The sequence below is a fragment of the Myiozetetes cayanensis genome, unplaced genomic scaffold (assembly GCF_022539395.1).
Source record: "Myiozetetes cayanensis isolate MyiCay16 unplaced genomic scaffold, myiCay2020 scf2-11, whole genome shotgun sequence".
NCBI classification, from domain to species: Eukaryota; Metazoa; Chordata; class Aves; order Passeriformes; family Tyrannidae; genus Myiozetetes; species Myiozetetes cayanensis.
Window position 1 is genome coordinate 25,506,859 of NW_026087411.1, and position 17,926 is coordinate 25,524,784.

General features: G+C 36.7%; 1 protein-coding gene across 3 annotated transcripts in view; it reads left to right on the forward strand.

Moving 5' to 3' along the window:
- The window catches only part of PLEKHH2 (pleckstrin homology, MyTH4 and FERM domain containing H2), a 51,938-nt gene extending 37,273 nt beyond the window's left edge, over nt 1–14,665 (forward strand). For all 3 annotated transcript variants that reach the window (XM_050314490.1, XM_050314488.1, XM_050314487.1), the window contains 11 exons: nt 915–1,094; nt 2,570–2,667; nt 3,138–3,315; nt 5,243–5,398; nt 6,371–6,468; nt 6,852–6,993; nt 7,726–7,871; nt 9,216–9,345; nt 10,219–10,305; nt 11,995–12,132; nt 13,388–14,665. In XM_050314490.1, the coding sequence (XP_050170447.1) occupies nt 915–1,094; nt 2,570–2,667; nt 3,138–3,315; nt 5,243–5,398; nt 6,371–6,468; nt 6,852–6,993; nt 7,726–7,871; nt 9,216–9,345; nt 10,219–10,305; nt 11,995–12,132; nt 13,388–13,570 (1,536 nt within the window). In that variant the 3' untranslated portion in view covers nt 13,571–14,665. The remainder of the gene's footprint in view (nt 1–914; nt 1,095–2,569; nt 2,668–3,137; nt 3,316–5,242; nt 5,399–6,370; nt 6,469–6,851; nt 6,994–7,725; nt 7,872–9,215; nt 9,346–10,218; nt 10,306–11,994; nt 12,133–13,387) is intronic.
- The last annotated feature ends 3,261 nt before the right edge of the window (nt 14,666–17,926 follow it).

Here is a 17,926-nt window from a genome sequence, read left to right on the forward strand (position 1 = left end):
TCTTACTTTCTGCAATCCTGCAGCATGAAAGTTTAAAAGGAAATGTACCTATTTGATAAAAACAAATGTACATTTATTTGTAAATCACTTCTCAGACCTAGTTCAAATCACAGACACTTGCCTAAAATACATAAACGAGAGATCACTTGTATGACCTTTACTGAACCTTTGTAAAAATCAATTTTAAAAGTCAGATAAGGAATTTATTTAGAAACAAATCAGGTCATGATTCGGTTATTCAATTGCTGATAAAAAATAGCCTGTGTGAAAATCCACATATTTTGGACTAGAAATAGATTGGGCTTCCATCCATTTCTTGTATTTTTCCTTATGTCCCTTGAAAATTCCATCAACTATTTTATAGAGTAAATGCAATAAGTGATACATATGTTTTCTTCTAATACAACACAACAAAATGCTTAACACATGGCTTTACTGGGGATAGGAAAGTTCATAGTTACCCACAGTAAAAATACCAGGGAAAGCCAAGATGTAAATCAATGGCTCTGAGTTATGCTTTTCCTATCTGTGCATATTCTGCCATGTTGTGCTCACTACTTGCACAAGCATTTTACATTGTCTGCCATTGAGAGCTGTAGACTTTGCAAGCCTTGTAGAGGGTCAGCTTTGTTCAGCATGTCCTTAAACTTGCATACCACGACAACTGTTGCAACTCATGTTAAGAGTTCACTCCATTAGATGCGGCGTGAAAAGCATGGGTTCTAGGAGGTGTTTTTGTCTTAAGTCTCACTACATAGCTTTTCACCCCTTTTTTGCAGAACCAGCAGGGTTTCTTTAGTCTACTGGTAGACTTACTGTGACTTCAGTTAAAGCACACTTTTGTTACAGAACATCTTAAAGATTTGTTGGAGCTTTTTGTATGTAAACTCACTTGCTTATTATTTTATATCTAGACCTGCCAGTTGTTTATAAATGCTGCAGTTGACTCTCCTGCCATTGATTACCATGTATCTTTGGCCCAAAGTGCTTTGCAGATCTGCCTCACACATCCTGAACTTCAAAATGAGATCTGTTGCCAGCTTATTAAACAGACTAGACGTCGACATCCACAAAACCAGGCAGGACCAATACAGGTAACCCAGTATGTATTTTAATGGTAACAATTTCAGCAGCAATAAAGGAACTACATGGCCTGCTTAGAATGGTAAAGAGGCTATGCTCTTCTGTAGCATCTGCTTAATTGAAATTGGATAAAAAGCTGAGCTAATATCTTAATTACTGGAGCAATACCTACAGAACTAGGAGATGGATCAGAAAATGTTACCATATTAAGGCTTCTGTAATGGTCATGTTTTTCTCTTGCCACAGAAAGTAGATCGTGACCAACAGACATACCTACTATCTAGAAACAGCCTCTAATCCGATATGTGGTGAGGCACTGGAACAGGTTGCCCAGAGAATCTGTGGATGCCCCATTTCTGGAAGTGTTCAAGGCCAGGTTAAACTGAGCTTGGAGCAGCCTGGTCTAGGGAAGGGGTTCCTGCCTATGGCAGGGGCATTGGAACAATATTATTTTTAAGGTCCCTTCCAACCCAAGCCATTCTGTGATTCAATTTGTGCATCACAAAACATTCACAAAGCTTTTTTAGCAGATATAGCACATTCATGTCAATTAACACACACTGAAGTTATGTATGGCTGAAGGAACTTAAACTTACTATAGACCTTCTTTGGTGCTTTTCTTACCACTGGCAAGGCCTTCCCTCTGATGCAGATAAATATATTGTTGCAATCGTAACACAATGGAATGATATTTAAGAGCTAACACATTCAGTAAAATGTTTTCAGCCTTACACTAAGCTTTTTAAGTCCTAAATTCATTCTGTAGTCTCCTACCATTGCTTGTACTGTGGTGTATACCTTGATGCTATCCTCCATCAAAGTACAGATATTTGATGAGAGGGAATATCTGCGCCTGTGCTGTCAAATTTCTATTTAATACCAGGCAAGTCAAACAAATCAAGATGGAGAAACACCATTTTTAAAATTTCAGTATGAAGCATGGATTGTGAGAGTAGTTGCAATATTAGTAAGTGTATATCCAGGGTACATGAGAGCAGTCTGTAATAAGTGAAGCCTATGGATATGTATTGAGCAAGAACGATATACCAAAATATTGAATCACTGATTTTTTTCAGTAGTTACTGTCTACTTGGCAGGAGGAAAATGTCTTACGTGTTGCTTCATCATATATGTAACAGGAGAGCTGAATTCAAATTTCACAGGCTTCTCCTCATTTCATAGTGCTTGGCCATGCAGCCTTAGTATTTTTTTCCCTGTGTATTAAGATTTTTATACAAACTGAGCTAATTTCCCATTTCCAGCCCCCAAAGAAACTTGCTGTACACAAGTAAATAGAAAGAGAGCCTTGGCCTTTCAATGAGGTGACATGCTTATTTACTCAGCTTTTTCTCTGTGTTTTGTTTTTTCCATTCGTGTTTCAACAGTCTTGACTTGGCACAGTAAGCTGCACTGCTGGCCAGCAGCCACAGCAGGAAGTTTTACGTTGTAAGATGTTTAAAACAGTGAATGTATTCCTTTTGTTCAGGGATTGCAGCTCTTGGCTCTCTGCGTTGGACTCTTTCTGCCCCAGCACCCATTCCTTTGGCTTCTTAAACTTCATTTAAAGAAGAATGCAGATTCCAGGTGTGCCTGAATATTATAACCCAGCTTGTCAACTAGTCTTTCTGAAATACCTAATTTTCAGTCTTTCCTGTAGTATATCAGATTTTTGACATACATTTTTAAATGAATTTGAGTAGAATTGCTACTAAAATGTAGTACATGTTACTTCTATACATCACTTGGGAAAGTTACCCCTTTTCTCAAAAAATACTCTGCAGTGGAACCCTTGACTCTGTGTTGCAAAACCATGAAACCCAAAATATGACAGTTATTACACAACACACCCTGAGCCATGTTCATCTTTGGCACAATTCTGCTGGTCTTAGTAGACTAATTCTCTTTCTAATTCCACATGCAAAAAATGTGTTGGAAATCTCACAGCGTGAAATCTCAGTGCTCCTCCCATCTGGCATCCCCAGAGAAATTTACTCACAGTTTACTATCCTTTCAATCAGTCCCCAAGGATTGCCTTACTTCTTTTTTTGTCACAGGACCGAGTTTGGGAAATACGCAATCTATTGTCAGCGATGTGTAGAACGTACCCAGCAGAACGGAGACCGAGAAGCAAGACCTTCCAGAATGGAAATCCTTTCCACTCTGCTAAGAAATCCCTATCACCATTCGCTGCCCTTTAGTATTCCAGTTCATTTCATGAATGGCATATATCAGGTAATGTCATGTAGACCAGAAAACCTGAGCTCTCCCAACCCCTGGCTGTTAGCATATTCATGAAGTATTATATCAGGAAGAGAATTATAAATGTTAAGGTAAACCTGGTTCAAATTTCATCCTGTGCCAGTGCTAGCAATGGCAGGCACATGGTACTTGGGATCTGATTTGATCAACGAAGAGTAAAGGTTTGGGGGGAAAATCTTTATGAGAAAATAAAAAAAGCAAGACCTCTTAAGAATGAAAAATACCAAAGTTCTGTTTCTTATTTAACCTGACCACCATCTGAATGCATTAGTCTGAAGGAAAGGGAAAGGTATTAAATTCCACTTCCTTTCATCAGACATCTTGGAAGTTAAATCAGTGAAGGCCTGGAAGCACAGCTGTAACTCCCATTATCAGTCATGAAGGATAACCATATTTGTTACAGAACAAACAAGGCTTCATTCTTAACTCTTGTGGGACTTCATCAGTCAAAGCCTGTAGGAAACTCTTCACAGGCTTCCATGCATGCTGCTTCACATCCTGGTTCGTGTTTGCAACTGTGAGAGATGGCTGAAAAGAATTTTTTGAACAATTCAGAGTATTCCTAGACAGAAAGCAACTTTTTATATGAAATCAAGGCTGTATCAAATAATCTTTTCATTTCAGGTCACAGACAAACTCTGTCTTTTTTTCACTGCTAAGTTTCTTAATTGCTTACTGCTTCCTGCTTGCCCAGTAAAACAGAAAAAAACCCAACATGTATTTAAATCAACCTAAAAGGTTTCAAAATGGAAGTTTGGAGAAGAAAAGGAGTAACTGCTCATTAGTTATTTACTGCTCAAAATTGTATAGTTCCAAGGGCTAAGAAAATTGTAACTAATTTGTAAAAATTGTAATTAAATTACTAATTTCTAAAAATACTAATTTTGTAAAAATGTTAACTAATTTAACTAAAATTCTAACTGATTGTAACTAAATTACTTTAATGGGATCAGCAAATAAGCAACTATAGAGATACTTGAAAACTCCTGTATTCATCTCTGAAGCTAGATTCAGCAGATACTTATTTTAATGCCAGCCACTGAGAAGTACAACACAGAAGTCCAAGATCCATTTTCAAGACATTTTTTACCAAGAATAAAATATTTTCACCAAGTCAAATACAGGAAAACACCCTCAATACAGACTTAAGTGAACATCAACAACTGGTATCTGTATGAAAGCCATTTGCAATCTCTTGCTAAAATGCGTAAATGCTAGTAACAACGAGTAACTACGAACAAATACTAGTAACAATGGACAAAAATTCATATTTGAGGAAGTAAAACTTAGAAGGCTCTGTATATTACTGATAAAGCAACATTTGTAAAATATTTTGAATCTGCCAGACTAGATCTGCCATCTAATATCCCTCTGAAGTTGCGCATGGTGAAAAATTACTAACTGATCTCATTTGTTTCATCACTTGATTGAAAAGTGGAAGAAATCATAGTCTTCCTAGTTTTTCAAGTAGTATTTGTCACAAAAAGCACACATACTAGACTGATACCTGTTACATAGATTTTGTAACAGAAATTCAACTTTAGCATGTACAAAGAAACCACTACAAACAAAGGAAATAAACCCAAAAATACTACATTTGGAAGCATTCTGAGAGTGAATTTGATTTGGTAAACAAAGTAAGAAAAGGTACAATCTGCTGAGAAGTTAGTAATTTTTGGATAGAGAAAAATTCCACTAAATTGACTTGCCACATGGAAATCTTTTCCAGATTCTTTCTGGAAATTTTTAATTTCCAAAGACAGTAAGTTATCCGCAGAGGATGGAATGGGTCTTACAGTCCCACTGTTATTGTGAGGTATTATATTTCAAAATCTTCAGTTTAAGGAAAAGGGGGTGTATAAGCTTGATAAGCAAAATACGTTTTGGCTGCTTTTTTTAGGTTGTCGGGTTTGATGCCTCTACCACAGTGGAGGAATTTCTGAACACCCTGAACCAAGATACAGGAATGAGGAAACCAGCTCAGTCAGGATTTGCACTGTTTTCTGATGATCCCTCTGGCAAGGATATAGAGCACTGTCTTCAAGGAAACATCAAGGTAAACAAAAGCCTTTAATGAGCTCTACATGTAAGAAAACCAAAGTATCATCATTTGACAGAGCTCTCCTCAGAAAAGAGAAAGCTGAAAACTGTCTATAGGTTCTTTCAGGATGAAAACTATATAATACTTTAGTAATGTATTTGATATTTTTCAAGCCTTTTGGCAACTAATGAATAATGAATTTTTTGTACTTCTACCAAAGTAGTCTTTTGCACCCTTTGGCCAGTGTTCACAGCTGCACTTTTGAGTTACAAGTTGTGATACAACCTGGCCTTAGTGACAAACAGTTTGTTATCACAATCAGCCTTCTTCCTGAACCAGAAGAATTACCATCTGGAAAGCAAAATTCCTAAAAGATGTACTTATTTTCTAGGTATACTGAAACTTTAGCAGCTACTCACATTACTGCTTCCAGGAAGGCTCTTTTATGAAGGAACAGTGACATGAGGTCCAGCAGAGCTCTTAGAACCTCTGTTCCACCTCCTCCCCATGTGCCCACCTACCCACCTGCACTGCTTGTTGTGAACCACTCTGGCTGTGTTTTATAACAAACTTCCTACCAGCTTTATAGCAGTTACTGGAAAGGACCTGAAAAACTTGGGCATGCAGCAGAAAGAGAAGGCAGAGATCAAAGGCATTTGACTAATTATATAACAGCTCTGTATAATTACACATTCTCTGGCTGCTGCTAAATCAAGTACCTGGCCTTTCCAAATAAGCATGTTAGGGCTCATTTCCAATGTAGTGTGAGTGTTGCAGGATAAACAAACAACTAAATTGTTAATTATTAAATGCTCCGACTAAGAAATGCAAGTGAAGTTATACTTCAGTAAGCTTAAAAATTCAAGCTATGTATGTTTCTGATGTGTAATAGGTAGAGGATATTAAAATAAGTTGACAATTTCTATTCAAAGGTGTTTTCAAATAGGAAGACATGGCAAAGTCCGTTTTGTATTGCTTTCCTTCTAGATCTGTGACATTATTTCAAAATGGGAGCAAGCCTCCAAAGAACAACACCCTGGGAAATGTGAAGGCACAAGGACTGTCCGCCTTACTTACAAAAATAGGTTTGTTTAGCAAGTATATCTCTGCCTTGTCCCAAGATTTGTTTTTTGGTTTTTGCAGATTCTTCACCTGAAAAATACTGTCTGACTCAAAGCTTGCAACAACAGCAGTAAATGGGTGTAACTGGAGAATTTCTTTTTTAATACAGTTCATTTTTTCTAGTCCTTAAGAGATGAGCCGAACTGGAAAAAAAAAAAAAAAGCCAACACTGAAATCAAAGGACTGAAATTAAATACTTGCCCAGTAGTTGAAGTGCAAGTGTTGTTCTGCTAATGTGTTTTGACACTGACATAAACATGTCACATTCAGAGCAGATACTGCTAATCCTCAGGGCTAACGCATTTCCCTGTCTTCTTTATTTAACAACTTTCTGTCTTTTCTGTAGGCTTTATTTTTCAGTTCAAGTTCATGGGGAGACGGACAGAGAGAAGCTGCTGCTAGTATATCAGACAAATGATCAAATAGTCAATGGACTTTTCCCTGTAAACAAAGAATTAGCGATGGAATTGACAGCTCTTTTAGCCCAGGTAATCTTTATGCATGAGTGACTCACACAGCAGTTTTACAGGTTAAATAACTTAAATAAGCAAACCGGTCTGGGATTGCTTGACAGTCACATGACCTCCACCTTCTACCTATGACAGTGCAGGAAACAGACTGGGCTGGAATCTTCATGTAAGGCAACTCTGGACTTCAAGTGGAAATGCTTTACAGCATAGGCTGCTGGACCATTAGTATGGATAAAACATGCGTTACCTCTTACACAGTCAGGCCTTCTTGAATTAAATACCATGTAGTCATGTCCCTTTTCTTCATTCACTATTCCTTACATAGTTTCTGCAAGTTAATATTCCAAAGGAACAGCTGTTAATGAAAGTCTAAGACTCCTTTACTAGTCATAGTCTTGATAAGAGCTGTGTTACATTTAAAAAATTAAAAGCTCAAAGGAAGGTTATTAAGAAAGTTACTTGATGTTGTTATTCAATAAATGTAAACTGCTTTGTGCTAACTGGAGATCTAACAATCTCAGAGCAGAACTAGTATTATATTTGTACAATTTATATTTGATGTTTAAATTTTCTCCATGGTAAATAAAAAATAAGAAGATTATTTGTATAACTTTTATATTGGTGAAAAAGCAATTGACAAACTGGTTTTCATCTTATACTTGGTAATACAGATTAAAAGACAGTTCATAATATCCAGCTAGAAAATTACTCTGGAGTAACAAAAAATTTTCTTCATGGACTTCCCCTTAGGTAGAGATTGGAGATTTTGAACGGCCTTTCTCAACTCCAGCAGGGCAAGTTACTTCCCAGTCCAAGTCCAACCAAACACTGAAACAAGTTTTGGAGAGATTCTACCCTAAGAGATACAGACAAGGTTGCTCAGAGGAACAGCTAAGGTGAGATGTATTTTGTGATTCATATTCTCTAAAAATCCAGGAGTGAAACAAGGAAGTTTTAAACTGTCATTGGGTACAGTTTACTCTTGTGCTGTATTTGCCTAAACCTGTGTTTGAAACTCATTTTTCTTGCTAAACTGAAGAACCCATTTCGTTTGCATGTTTCTAATCACAGAAAAGGACATCATTAAGCACACATTCCAGCAAAAGCTCTACCAGTTACTACACAGTGTTACAAAACCCAGTGATTTTGAAATTCTTATTTTCTTTTCAGCAAATCTAAATTAAGTCTGTGCACGCACTAAAGAGTTACTGAAAGTAAAGGACATGAGGATCTGACCTGTTTGCTATTCTAATGTGCAATCTCTGGCAGCCGGTCAGATTGGCAACACGTTAACTTAGTGGACTTGCTAGTAATGTATCACTTCATTTACAATTAATAACCTTCAAGTTGCTTGAATCAGCGCCTACTAACATGAAAACGAGCAGAACAGTGTCATAAATTATCCAAAGTCAATGATACAGCGGTTTTGAAGTCCAGCAAACATCACAGAAATGTTTTCCTCATTCTTCAGTACAGAGTTGAGAAAACTGAGAGCTATTATCATATGCGCATAGTGACATAGTAACATTATTACGTTCTCAGAAGACAACAAGGGCATTCAAATGTATATGCACAACAAAGAGAAATTTATGCAATTCATTTCAAAGAACAAAGGATAAGAGGTCCTGGGTTAGACTAAGTTATTGAGGATAAGTCAGCTATCTCTTGAACTGTTCAAATAGTCCCTAAACTACCAGCTGGCAGAGATGGAAGCCTGTGGCAGGGAAATAATCACTCTATATCTGCCCTGTTGCTTGTATTCTTTTGCCAAGGGTGCAGTGCTGATCAGAAGCAACCTTATTGCTAGCAGTGCACTAAAAAAAATAAACCAAACCCAAACATATCTTCCACATCTACTGCTAGACACAGGTAAACATATGTGCTAAGCTGGATGGATTTTTGGAATGACAACTGATATAGCTGTTGAGTACTGATAAAGGTAGATTGATTCTCTGTAGAGACATATTAAAAGCTGTCCCAGACTTTTTCCCTTTATGCTGCAACTGCTACATCAATATTTAATCATAATGTTACAGAAATTAGAAGATACTTCGTAATGTTCATGTGCATTAAAATATTAAATGACACTCTGGGTTTATTTAATACTGTATAAGTGATAGTTGTTGTATTAACTTAAATTATCATTTTAACAAATGGATTATTTTTTTGCTCATTAAACTCGCTATGGGTAAGCATTTAAATTCCTTTCAATAACTAAATTACATACTTCATTTCAACAGACAGCTTTGTCAGCGGTTGTCTACAAGATGGATGGCTCTCCGGGGGCACAGTGCTGCAGACTGTGTGCGCATTTATCTCACTGTAGCCAGGAAATGGTCCTTCTTTGGTGCCAAACTGTTTGCAGCAAAAGTAAGAACCTTTATTGAGTTTGAGTGGTGGGGGTTTTAAATATAAATATAATTTGCAAATAGTAATACCCTTTTGTTGACAATAACTGTGTTGTATATGAGCTGATTGAATCTTTTGTGAAATTACTGATCTGTTTAAGTCATATACTGGTAAAATATAATAGTACTAAGTATACCATAATAGTAACTTTCCAATACACTTACTGCTTGTTTGACATTATTAATCTAGGTAGTATCATTCAATTTCCTTATATCTTGGCTTGAGATGGCTTTTTAATTTTAGCCTTTTTTTACCTGATAACTAGTAGAGCATTGAAAAGACATCGTTAACTGGCTACGAAAGCTGAACCTTGCAGAAGTACTAAGTGTTAAGGGTATTTAGAGCACTCCCTTCTGTCCTGGCCTACCTTCACTTTCTCTTACACCTATCTTAATTCTCTTGATTCAAGTGACATCTGCGTTAAACAGAACTGTCACCTTATGCCTTATGTTTTATTAGGTAATCCCATTGTATCTATTATATACATATATATATATGTCTATTAAATTGCTTATCAGAACTCCAGTCTTTGTTTATATACACATATGAACTAATAAAAAAATGTTAACACCTGACTTTAATAAAGAGACTATACATTTTATTGATCTGAGCACCAGGGGAGGCTTCAAGAGTATTAGGTTGAGTTCATAATTCTGCCACTGGCTGCCTACATGGCTTTGGGCAGCTGTTTTAATTTCTTTGCTGAAATTTACACTGAGAGGCAACTGATGTAAGATCTGTGGATGGAGAGAGCTCTATAGTAGATGAGAGTTAATAATTATGCACATACTGGTTCATGTTGAAATAGTAATTAAAGAAAATTTCTCTTTGTAGCCTCTATCAACATCCTCAAGTGAGAAGTCCTTCATCTGGTTTGCTGTACATGAGGATGGCATAAGCATCCTGGATTACAGTTCTATGGTAAGTGAAGTTTCTCTTTTAATTTTGGTCAAAGTAGATTTAACAGAGTGTATGGGGAGATTCATCACTATACTACATAAAAGATGGCATTATCCTTCCATGCTAAGTTATCTTGTCTTTCTCTTAATTCCTTCCTTTCAAAACGATTTAATGTTATCGTCATTATGGTAGCGCTAACAACAGAAATAAGTAATGAATTATTTGCACAGAATTTATTTTTGTTTATACGACACAGTTTTTATATCATTTAATGAAATGTTAATGTTTTAATCATTCAGATGTCAGGAGATCCATAGTTACAGTTCTTACAATAACATTAATTTTCTTTTCCTGGAGACTTCATTTCCCAGTATTATTCATAATACATAGACTCTGCAAAGAGCAGTTACTTTAAAAGATTGTTATTTTCATTGTATTATTTTTGTTTAATAGTAGTTAATATAATCCATGTTATTTAATTATGTCATTTTTGGCTCTGATTTCTCTTTGATTTGCAATACAAGTTTTTGCAGAAAACTCATGGTAATCAGTGAAAAAAAGCAGTGCCTGAGAAGATCCCTCCTTTCATTTATATCCTGCAAAGAAACAGGATGGCACGGTGCTATTAGCAAGTGCTAATATTGAATATCAGAAAATTAAAATCTCAGCTTTACAATTTACTGATAGAGGCCTTTTCATTACAGTTCTTTGCAGTTAAAGAAATAATAAAACAAAGAATATGAGGAGAGCAACCAGCAGCTCTCTATAGGGAATAAGCAAAATGAGTTTGCATTAGACTGCAGAAAGCTCTACAAACACTATCTACTCCTAGAGCTATGGCATTTCTGTAGAGCACTGCCAGTTTACAGCATCAGCAGGCCTTACTTGTTGTTCAAGAAACCCTCAGTTTCCAGGGGTTATTCTGATTTTCTGTAGGAAGGATCAGGGCTATCAGAAATGATGTTACAAGGGGTAGAGAAAATACTATTTCGAAATCAGGGCAAAAAGGGGTTTATTAACCAAAGGACATGCTCAGTTATTGTAAAAATACTGTCTGACAATGAATTTTAAATGTGAACATCTGCAGCAAATTGATATGAGTTGTAATGATAAATTAAATGTTAATCTTAACTTGAAGGCCACTAGTGTGGTTTTACACATTGAACAGTAACAACCAAGGCATGGAAAACTGAGGAGCCTTCAAGAGCATTTATTTTTCATCAGGGATGTTGAAAAAAGAGAACAGAATTCAATTTGCGTGTATGCAAACTACATATTGCTGCACAAAAAGAAGTCCTGGAGTTTAACTCTTTTAGATGTCTCATACTCTGCCATTTATTTAGACACTGCTTTAATTTCAAATGGAATTGCCAAGATTAACTTCTCTCAAACTCAGTCAAGACTTGTGTAAATGCAATTACAGACCTGAGTTGAAACCTGCTTGTATCTTTGATCTAATTAATTTGGAATAGAAACAGAGGTCAAATTTTTGTACAAGAGTTATCATCTGCAATGAAAATCTCTCATCATGAAGGTCTGAATGAAGCTATCCCAAAATTCAGTTAATTTCAAGATTCATAAGAGGCTAACGCCCTCAAAAAATATATGTGTAACTATATTTTTTAAAGAAGAATTTGTCTTAATGTGTTTTACTTGCACTGTCCTGCTTAATAGCTTTTGTGTTTTGTTTTGGGGATTTTCTTTTTTAAGCGATTAACAGTTACATATACATATAAGAGCCTGATGACTTTCGGAGGCTATCAAGATGATTTCATGTTGGTTGTTAACAATGCTCAGACGAAGGACAAAACAACTGAAAAACACCTTTTTGCCATGACAAAACCAAAGGTTGGTATATTACCTGAAACAGTTTCCCACCACCTGCTTTTGTGCTATGTCTAGTGGGTAATCCTTAACAGATGTGAAAGATGAAACACTTTCTTTAATCCAAGCACTGTCAGATTATTGACTTTTGCCAGATGACTTTGGAGTGCAAAACAATTAGTAATGTAAGAGCTAACTGTGGCAATACTGATGTGTTTGTTTTCATGTCCGTTTCTCTAACATTGCAGGTTTTTCACAGAAGGACAAAGAAGGATAATAAGGACAGAAATCACATGCAGTACCTAAAACCTAGTCTGTTTGCTTGATGAGCAACAGAGATAATTTTTTTTAAAGTATGTTTGTGTTCTGCAGTGAAATTGTAGAACACACCATCTGAAAGATCAGTCTTGTAAAAAATCCTAGGATATTTTTACCTTTGGTAAAATGAAATTTTCATGCTTTTAAAATCTAGATTCTCTCCTTCACTGGTAAGATTGACTATATTTCTTTAAAAGAAAAAAAATATTTTGGTGTTGGTCAGAAAAATTTATGAAACAGAATACAAGATTCCACCTATAAATTGGGGTCAAAACATGACTCTTCATAAATAAGCGTAGTAAAATACATCTGTTCAAGTTCCCCTCAGATTGTGCTGTTCCAGAATCACAGAATGGTTTGGGTTGGAAGGAACTTTAAAGATCACCTAGTTCTGCCCCTCCCTACCATGGACAGGGACACCTTCCAATCGCCCAGGTTGTTTGAAGCCTCACTGAGTTGGCCTCGAACACTTCCAGGGGTGGGGCATCCACAGCTTCTCTGAGCAACCTGCTCAGTGTCTCATTAAGGTTTGTATGGATCAAAAAGAGAAAATAGGATAAAAAGCTCTGGGAAGTCTTTATTCCCTTTATCTACTCTGCATCTTGACTTCTCTGAGCACTGGAGATTTTCTGGCAAAACTGAGGGACCACACTGTGAAAGATTTTTCTCAGAGCATCATCCTTTGGACTCAAAGTGAAAGAAGCCATCACTCTGAATCATTTAAGACTGTGAGAGACAAAGTATCTTTGATATGTACTGATGGGAATAACATTACATTATTTGCAAGGAGCAATAGAAAAAAGCTTTATTAGGTATCTCCTCTCTCCCCATCATTAATTTGTAAAGTGCAAGTACTTTTCTAGTTGATGGTGATTGTCACTTGCTAAAAAGTTAGCTATTTTTTCAGCAGTCAAAACACATCACTGTATTTTTCAAAGAGTTTTGTATGTTCCTGTTATAGATTCTTGAGATCACTCTACTGATTGCCAGCTACATTAACAACTTTCATCAGCTGAAAGGAGCTGCTCATCACCTCTCTGCTCCAGCATTACTGGCACCTCAAAGTGGACAGAAACTCAAGGAAATGGGGAGTCAGCCACTTCTGACAATCAACAGACCAACTAAATGTCCCACTTTGTTATGAAAGGATTATGTATCATGATAATCTTCATTAGAGGGTTTCTACACTGATTGAAAACCTTCTGATGTACAAGACATGGAGCATAAGCAGGTCCATAAACAAAAGAAAGGTGGACAGGTTTACATTCATTTCAGTGGCATGTAACAGGAGTAGCCCTTTAATTAAAGCCCTGGCTTGAACTGGAATGATGATGAGCCACTTTAAGGATTATGCTTTACTGGTGGTCACTCGTGCCCACAATTGTTCCCTGGCATTGGGAACAATTGTCTAGATTTTAATAGATTTTTCCAGATATATACTCAGGGACCAAACTCTCTTCAACTCTCTTCAGCTGTTCATCTCTACTTTTCAAAATTATACCAGTTGTATAACCTTCATTTTGAAAAGGAATTTTTGTTTAAAAAAACAGTCAAATACAAAACTATTTCCACTTCCAGAACCATTTTTATTTGCAATACAAGCACCGTGGGACTAAAAAGAATGAATTGTGTGTTATTGTTTCTCCTTTAAAAAAACCCCAAGCATAAGCACATTGTGTAACTATTACAAAAAAGAGTATTCTCATGATACACTCTAGGCTTTGTTATACAGCTATTTTACTTGGCAAATCTTCAGCCTTGGTCAGGTCAATTTCTAAATAAATCCTCTCTGCTCCAGCCTTATGAAAAAATCTAAATTGGATGGGCACTGTATTTAGTACAGTTTTGTTAAACAAGATCCTGTATCTAATTTCTTTAATTCATAATAATAATATAATGCAGATGGCAAGAATGACTCACAATTCAAAACACAAGAATAACACAGAAAACCATTGCTTGAACTGTTGTGAGTAAACCTGGAGACATAAAATCCATGTATAATATGTTTAATGTATATACATTGATTCATAATATTATTTTGTAAAAGTAATGCTTTTTTGTTGTTCATTTGTATTTATACATTTCATATTATAATACAAATATAATGTTCTTGCACACTGAAGACATAATGCTGCATCTGCACTATTGGACCTTGGAGCACTTTCCAGTTGCCTTTTTCAGCTGCAAGCCTCAGCGCTACAGAGGGTCAAATGTATAGAAATTACACACGATTTTTTTTCCTTCCTGTCTTCTTGTTTTCATTTCCATGCAAATAAACTACTTCTGCAGGGTCTGAAATGGATCAGCAGCATACTCCAATAGATAATTTAGGTTCAGCCATAAAGAAGGTATTCAGAATAAATCACTGATTTATACAGATTTTACAGTTTCCACTTCTGCTCATGCTAATAATCATGGATCATTAACCACTTACTGCCAACCCTTACTGGTTTTTGTTTGGTTTTTTTTGATTATTATTGCTTAAAACTGGAGTAATTTCACAACTGAAAATCTCTGGCTTATGATATTTAAATATTTCAGATATTTATACATACATACTCATAGTGAGAGAAAAGGAATTTTCAGCTATTTGCCCTCTGTGAAAGGTAGGGAGTATCCTCCCAAAGAATTCAAACAGACTGGAAGGGAGATACAGGCCATGAAGAGAAAACATGGTCTTAACTGGAAAGGCAAACAGGCAAGCCAACTTGATAAATACATTTCTACAGAAAGCTTTCAAAGGTCTTGCCACAGCTACTTCACTCCACCCACAGGGCTCAGACACCACTTCATGAATGGTACCACGGGCCAACACTTTGTCTTGAAAATTACAACCAAATAACACACATCCTTATCTAGATGCTTTCACAACTGCAAGGTGGAAAGAACTTCCTGGTAACTTCCACTCCTTGGTGGTGATTGTGGCACTAGAACCTTCTCTTTGAATGAGGCAGGGCCAGCAGCAGGAGGTTTACCTCCTCATAGGCAGCCAGTCTCCTGCCATCATCAAGGGAAGCATACTGGGAGCTACAGGAGACCCTGGCACCAACTGCAGCATCATTTTGTGTCACACCCTGTGTGAAGTGGTACTGATACCACAGTGAAATTCATTTAGGAATTAACACCTTTGCCATCAGCAGAATAGTTACATTTCAGATTTGAGGTTGGCAGGGTGTTTACAAATTCAAACAGATGCTACTGCACCACTTAGGTCATAATCTAAAGTTTCTCAAATATGACGACTAGAAACTTTAGTTTACAAACACAAAAGTCTTCATATCATCATGAAATTATGATAACCTAGAATACTCCAACTAGCAATTCTTTTCAGTTTCAAATGATTGTGGCTGATCAGGTTGTGTTATAAGAAGGCAAAAAAAGTGGAGCATTTTGGTAATGAGTTTGTCATGTAATTTTTAAAATCTTTGCTAAATTTTGAGACAACATGATGTGCAACACAAACAGCTGATCTGCAGATTCGAGTTTTTTAAACAGCTTTCATTATCACAGCCTTACAGACAGTTATTTTATAAAGCAGCATACAATCTATGAAGCAGAGTATGACCTTCCTGCCTCCCTCTGGGGAGGTAACTCTAGACACTGCTTTGCTTTTTAGTGTTCAGCTCTTGCTGCTGCAGAAGCAATTCATGCATTAGTTTCCCTCTTTATGGCAGCACTTTCCAGACCTACTACTACCAACTGCTCATTATAGGTCACCATTAATCCTGTACAGCCACATTAGCAGAAATGCTGTGTTAATTTTTATGAAATAAATGCACTCAGAATCACAGTTACCGTGACAACACTGCCTTAAACAATGGAGCTTCTTCCAGGATTTTGATTAGCAAGAGTGAGGTTTCTGTAGTGATAGTAAGCTCAAGCAGACGCTTTCCTTCCAAGAGTCAGCAAGTGGAGTCTCTTACACACGCAAGTACATTTCCAAACAGAGCTGTGCATATCTCAGAGGACTTGCTCCATGTTAATTGAGCTCCAGAGCTACCACACAACACAAGACAGAAAAGCTGAAAATTTCAGAGCCCAGGCAGATAATCTGCCTTCCTGCCTAAGTGTCATGAGTAATCCACATCTCAGTCTTAACCTTGAGCCATCCACCAGAACAATTCATACTGTGCTACCTAATCCATGACTAAAGCCCAGGTGGGAACTAGACCTTTCTCACCTCCTGATCTTCAGCAGTGATGATACTGTAGGAGCTGCCAAATGAGCAGGAACTTCTGGGACTGATGCTGAAGAACTTCCCATTCTCAAGGCTTGCAGAACCCAGGTTGTAAAAATACTGTCAGGATGAGATTAATATGTCACTACATGCAAGGAGACTTCACCTTCTGTCATGAACTTAAGAACACCTTTTGTGCTTGCTTTGAACTAGGAGTCAGAAAGCAATATTTAGAATGCAATGTAAATTAATATGTTACTTGAACTTCACTTTGCTTTGTTAGCTTTTGAGCACCAGTATTAGTAAGAGAACTGCTCATTTCTAAAACAAGCAAGACCCACTTAACCCCTGTAGTACAGCAGGCAAATGATAAAACTTTTGAGTTTTTAATACAATCCACAACATTATTCTTCTTTGTTGTGTTGGATTTATTTTTTAAATAGAAGCTCATATTTCCCTATAACAGAAGGTTATAGGGAAATATGCTGTTGGAGTCCCTGGTCAGACTACCACAGTTTTTATAGGTTGTAATTTTTCCTGAAGGAAAGAAGTCATTCTTGCATAAAGGAATGCAGCACTTAAAGCCTTAGGTAGAGCTTTAATAGTCTGTACAGTTTAGTGCAATCCATTAGCTTGAGTTAACTTTAACTAAAGTGATTAGTAACTCAGTAATAATGAATTAGGAAGAAAAAAATTTGTGTTTTTTGTTGGGTTTTCTAACAGTTTCTTAGGGCAAAAGAAATGAAACTGAGAAAGTTGAAACATAAAATACTGAAAACTCTAATTTAATTTGGGCTCAAATACACTTAATAATTGCACACCCTTACACAGAGCTTCCCAGCTCAAATCTGTGCTGCAGCATCTTCCAGATTTGCCATCTCTATCACTGAGTAAATCACTGTAAAAATGCTTCGCTTTTCAATGTTATACTCTTGCTATTGCAGTAACACCTGCCTAGGTTATAGTGCCAGGAGCGATTCCTACCATAGCTTTGCTATATTTGGCAGAGCAAGACCAGCTTTGTGCAGGGATTTTACTACATCTAGCTGCTGAGTATAGATCAGCATTGGCTTTATAGATATACCAAGATACCAGAAGTGTTCTATTGAACTTAAATTGATGAAAGAAATGCACTTAGAAAGGCATCAGCATGACCTGCACTGTACAATGCTAACCAATGAGGTTTCTTTCTGGATTTTAATTAGCGAGACCATGGTTTCCATAGGAGTTAAGCAAATTCTTTAGAAGATGCATGTAAAAACCTGGAAGTAAATAAACCCAGACTAAAGTCGCCATATGAATGCTTCTGGTACTGAAACTGAG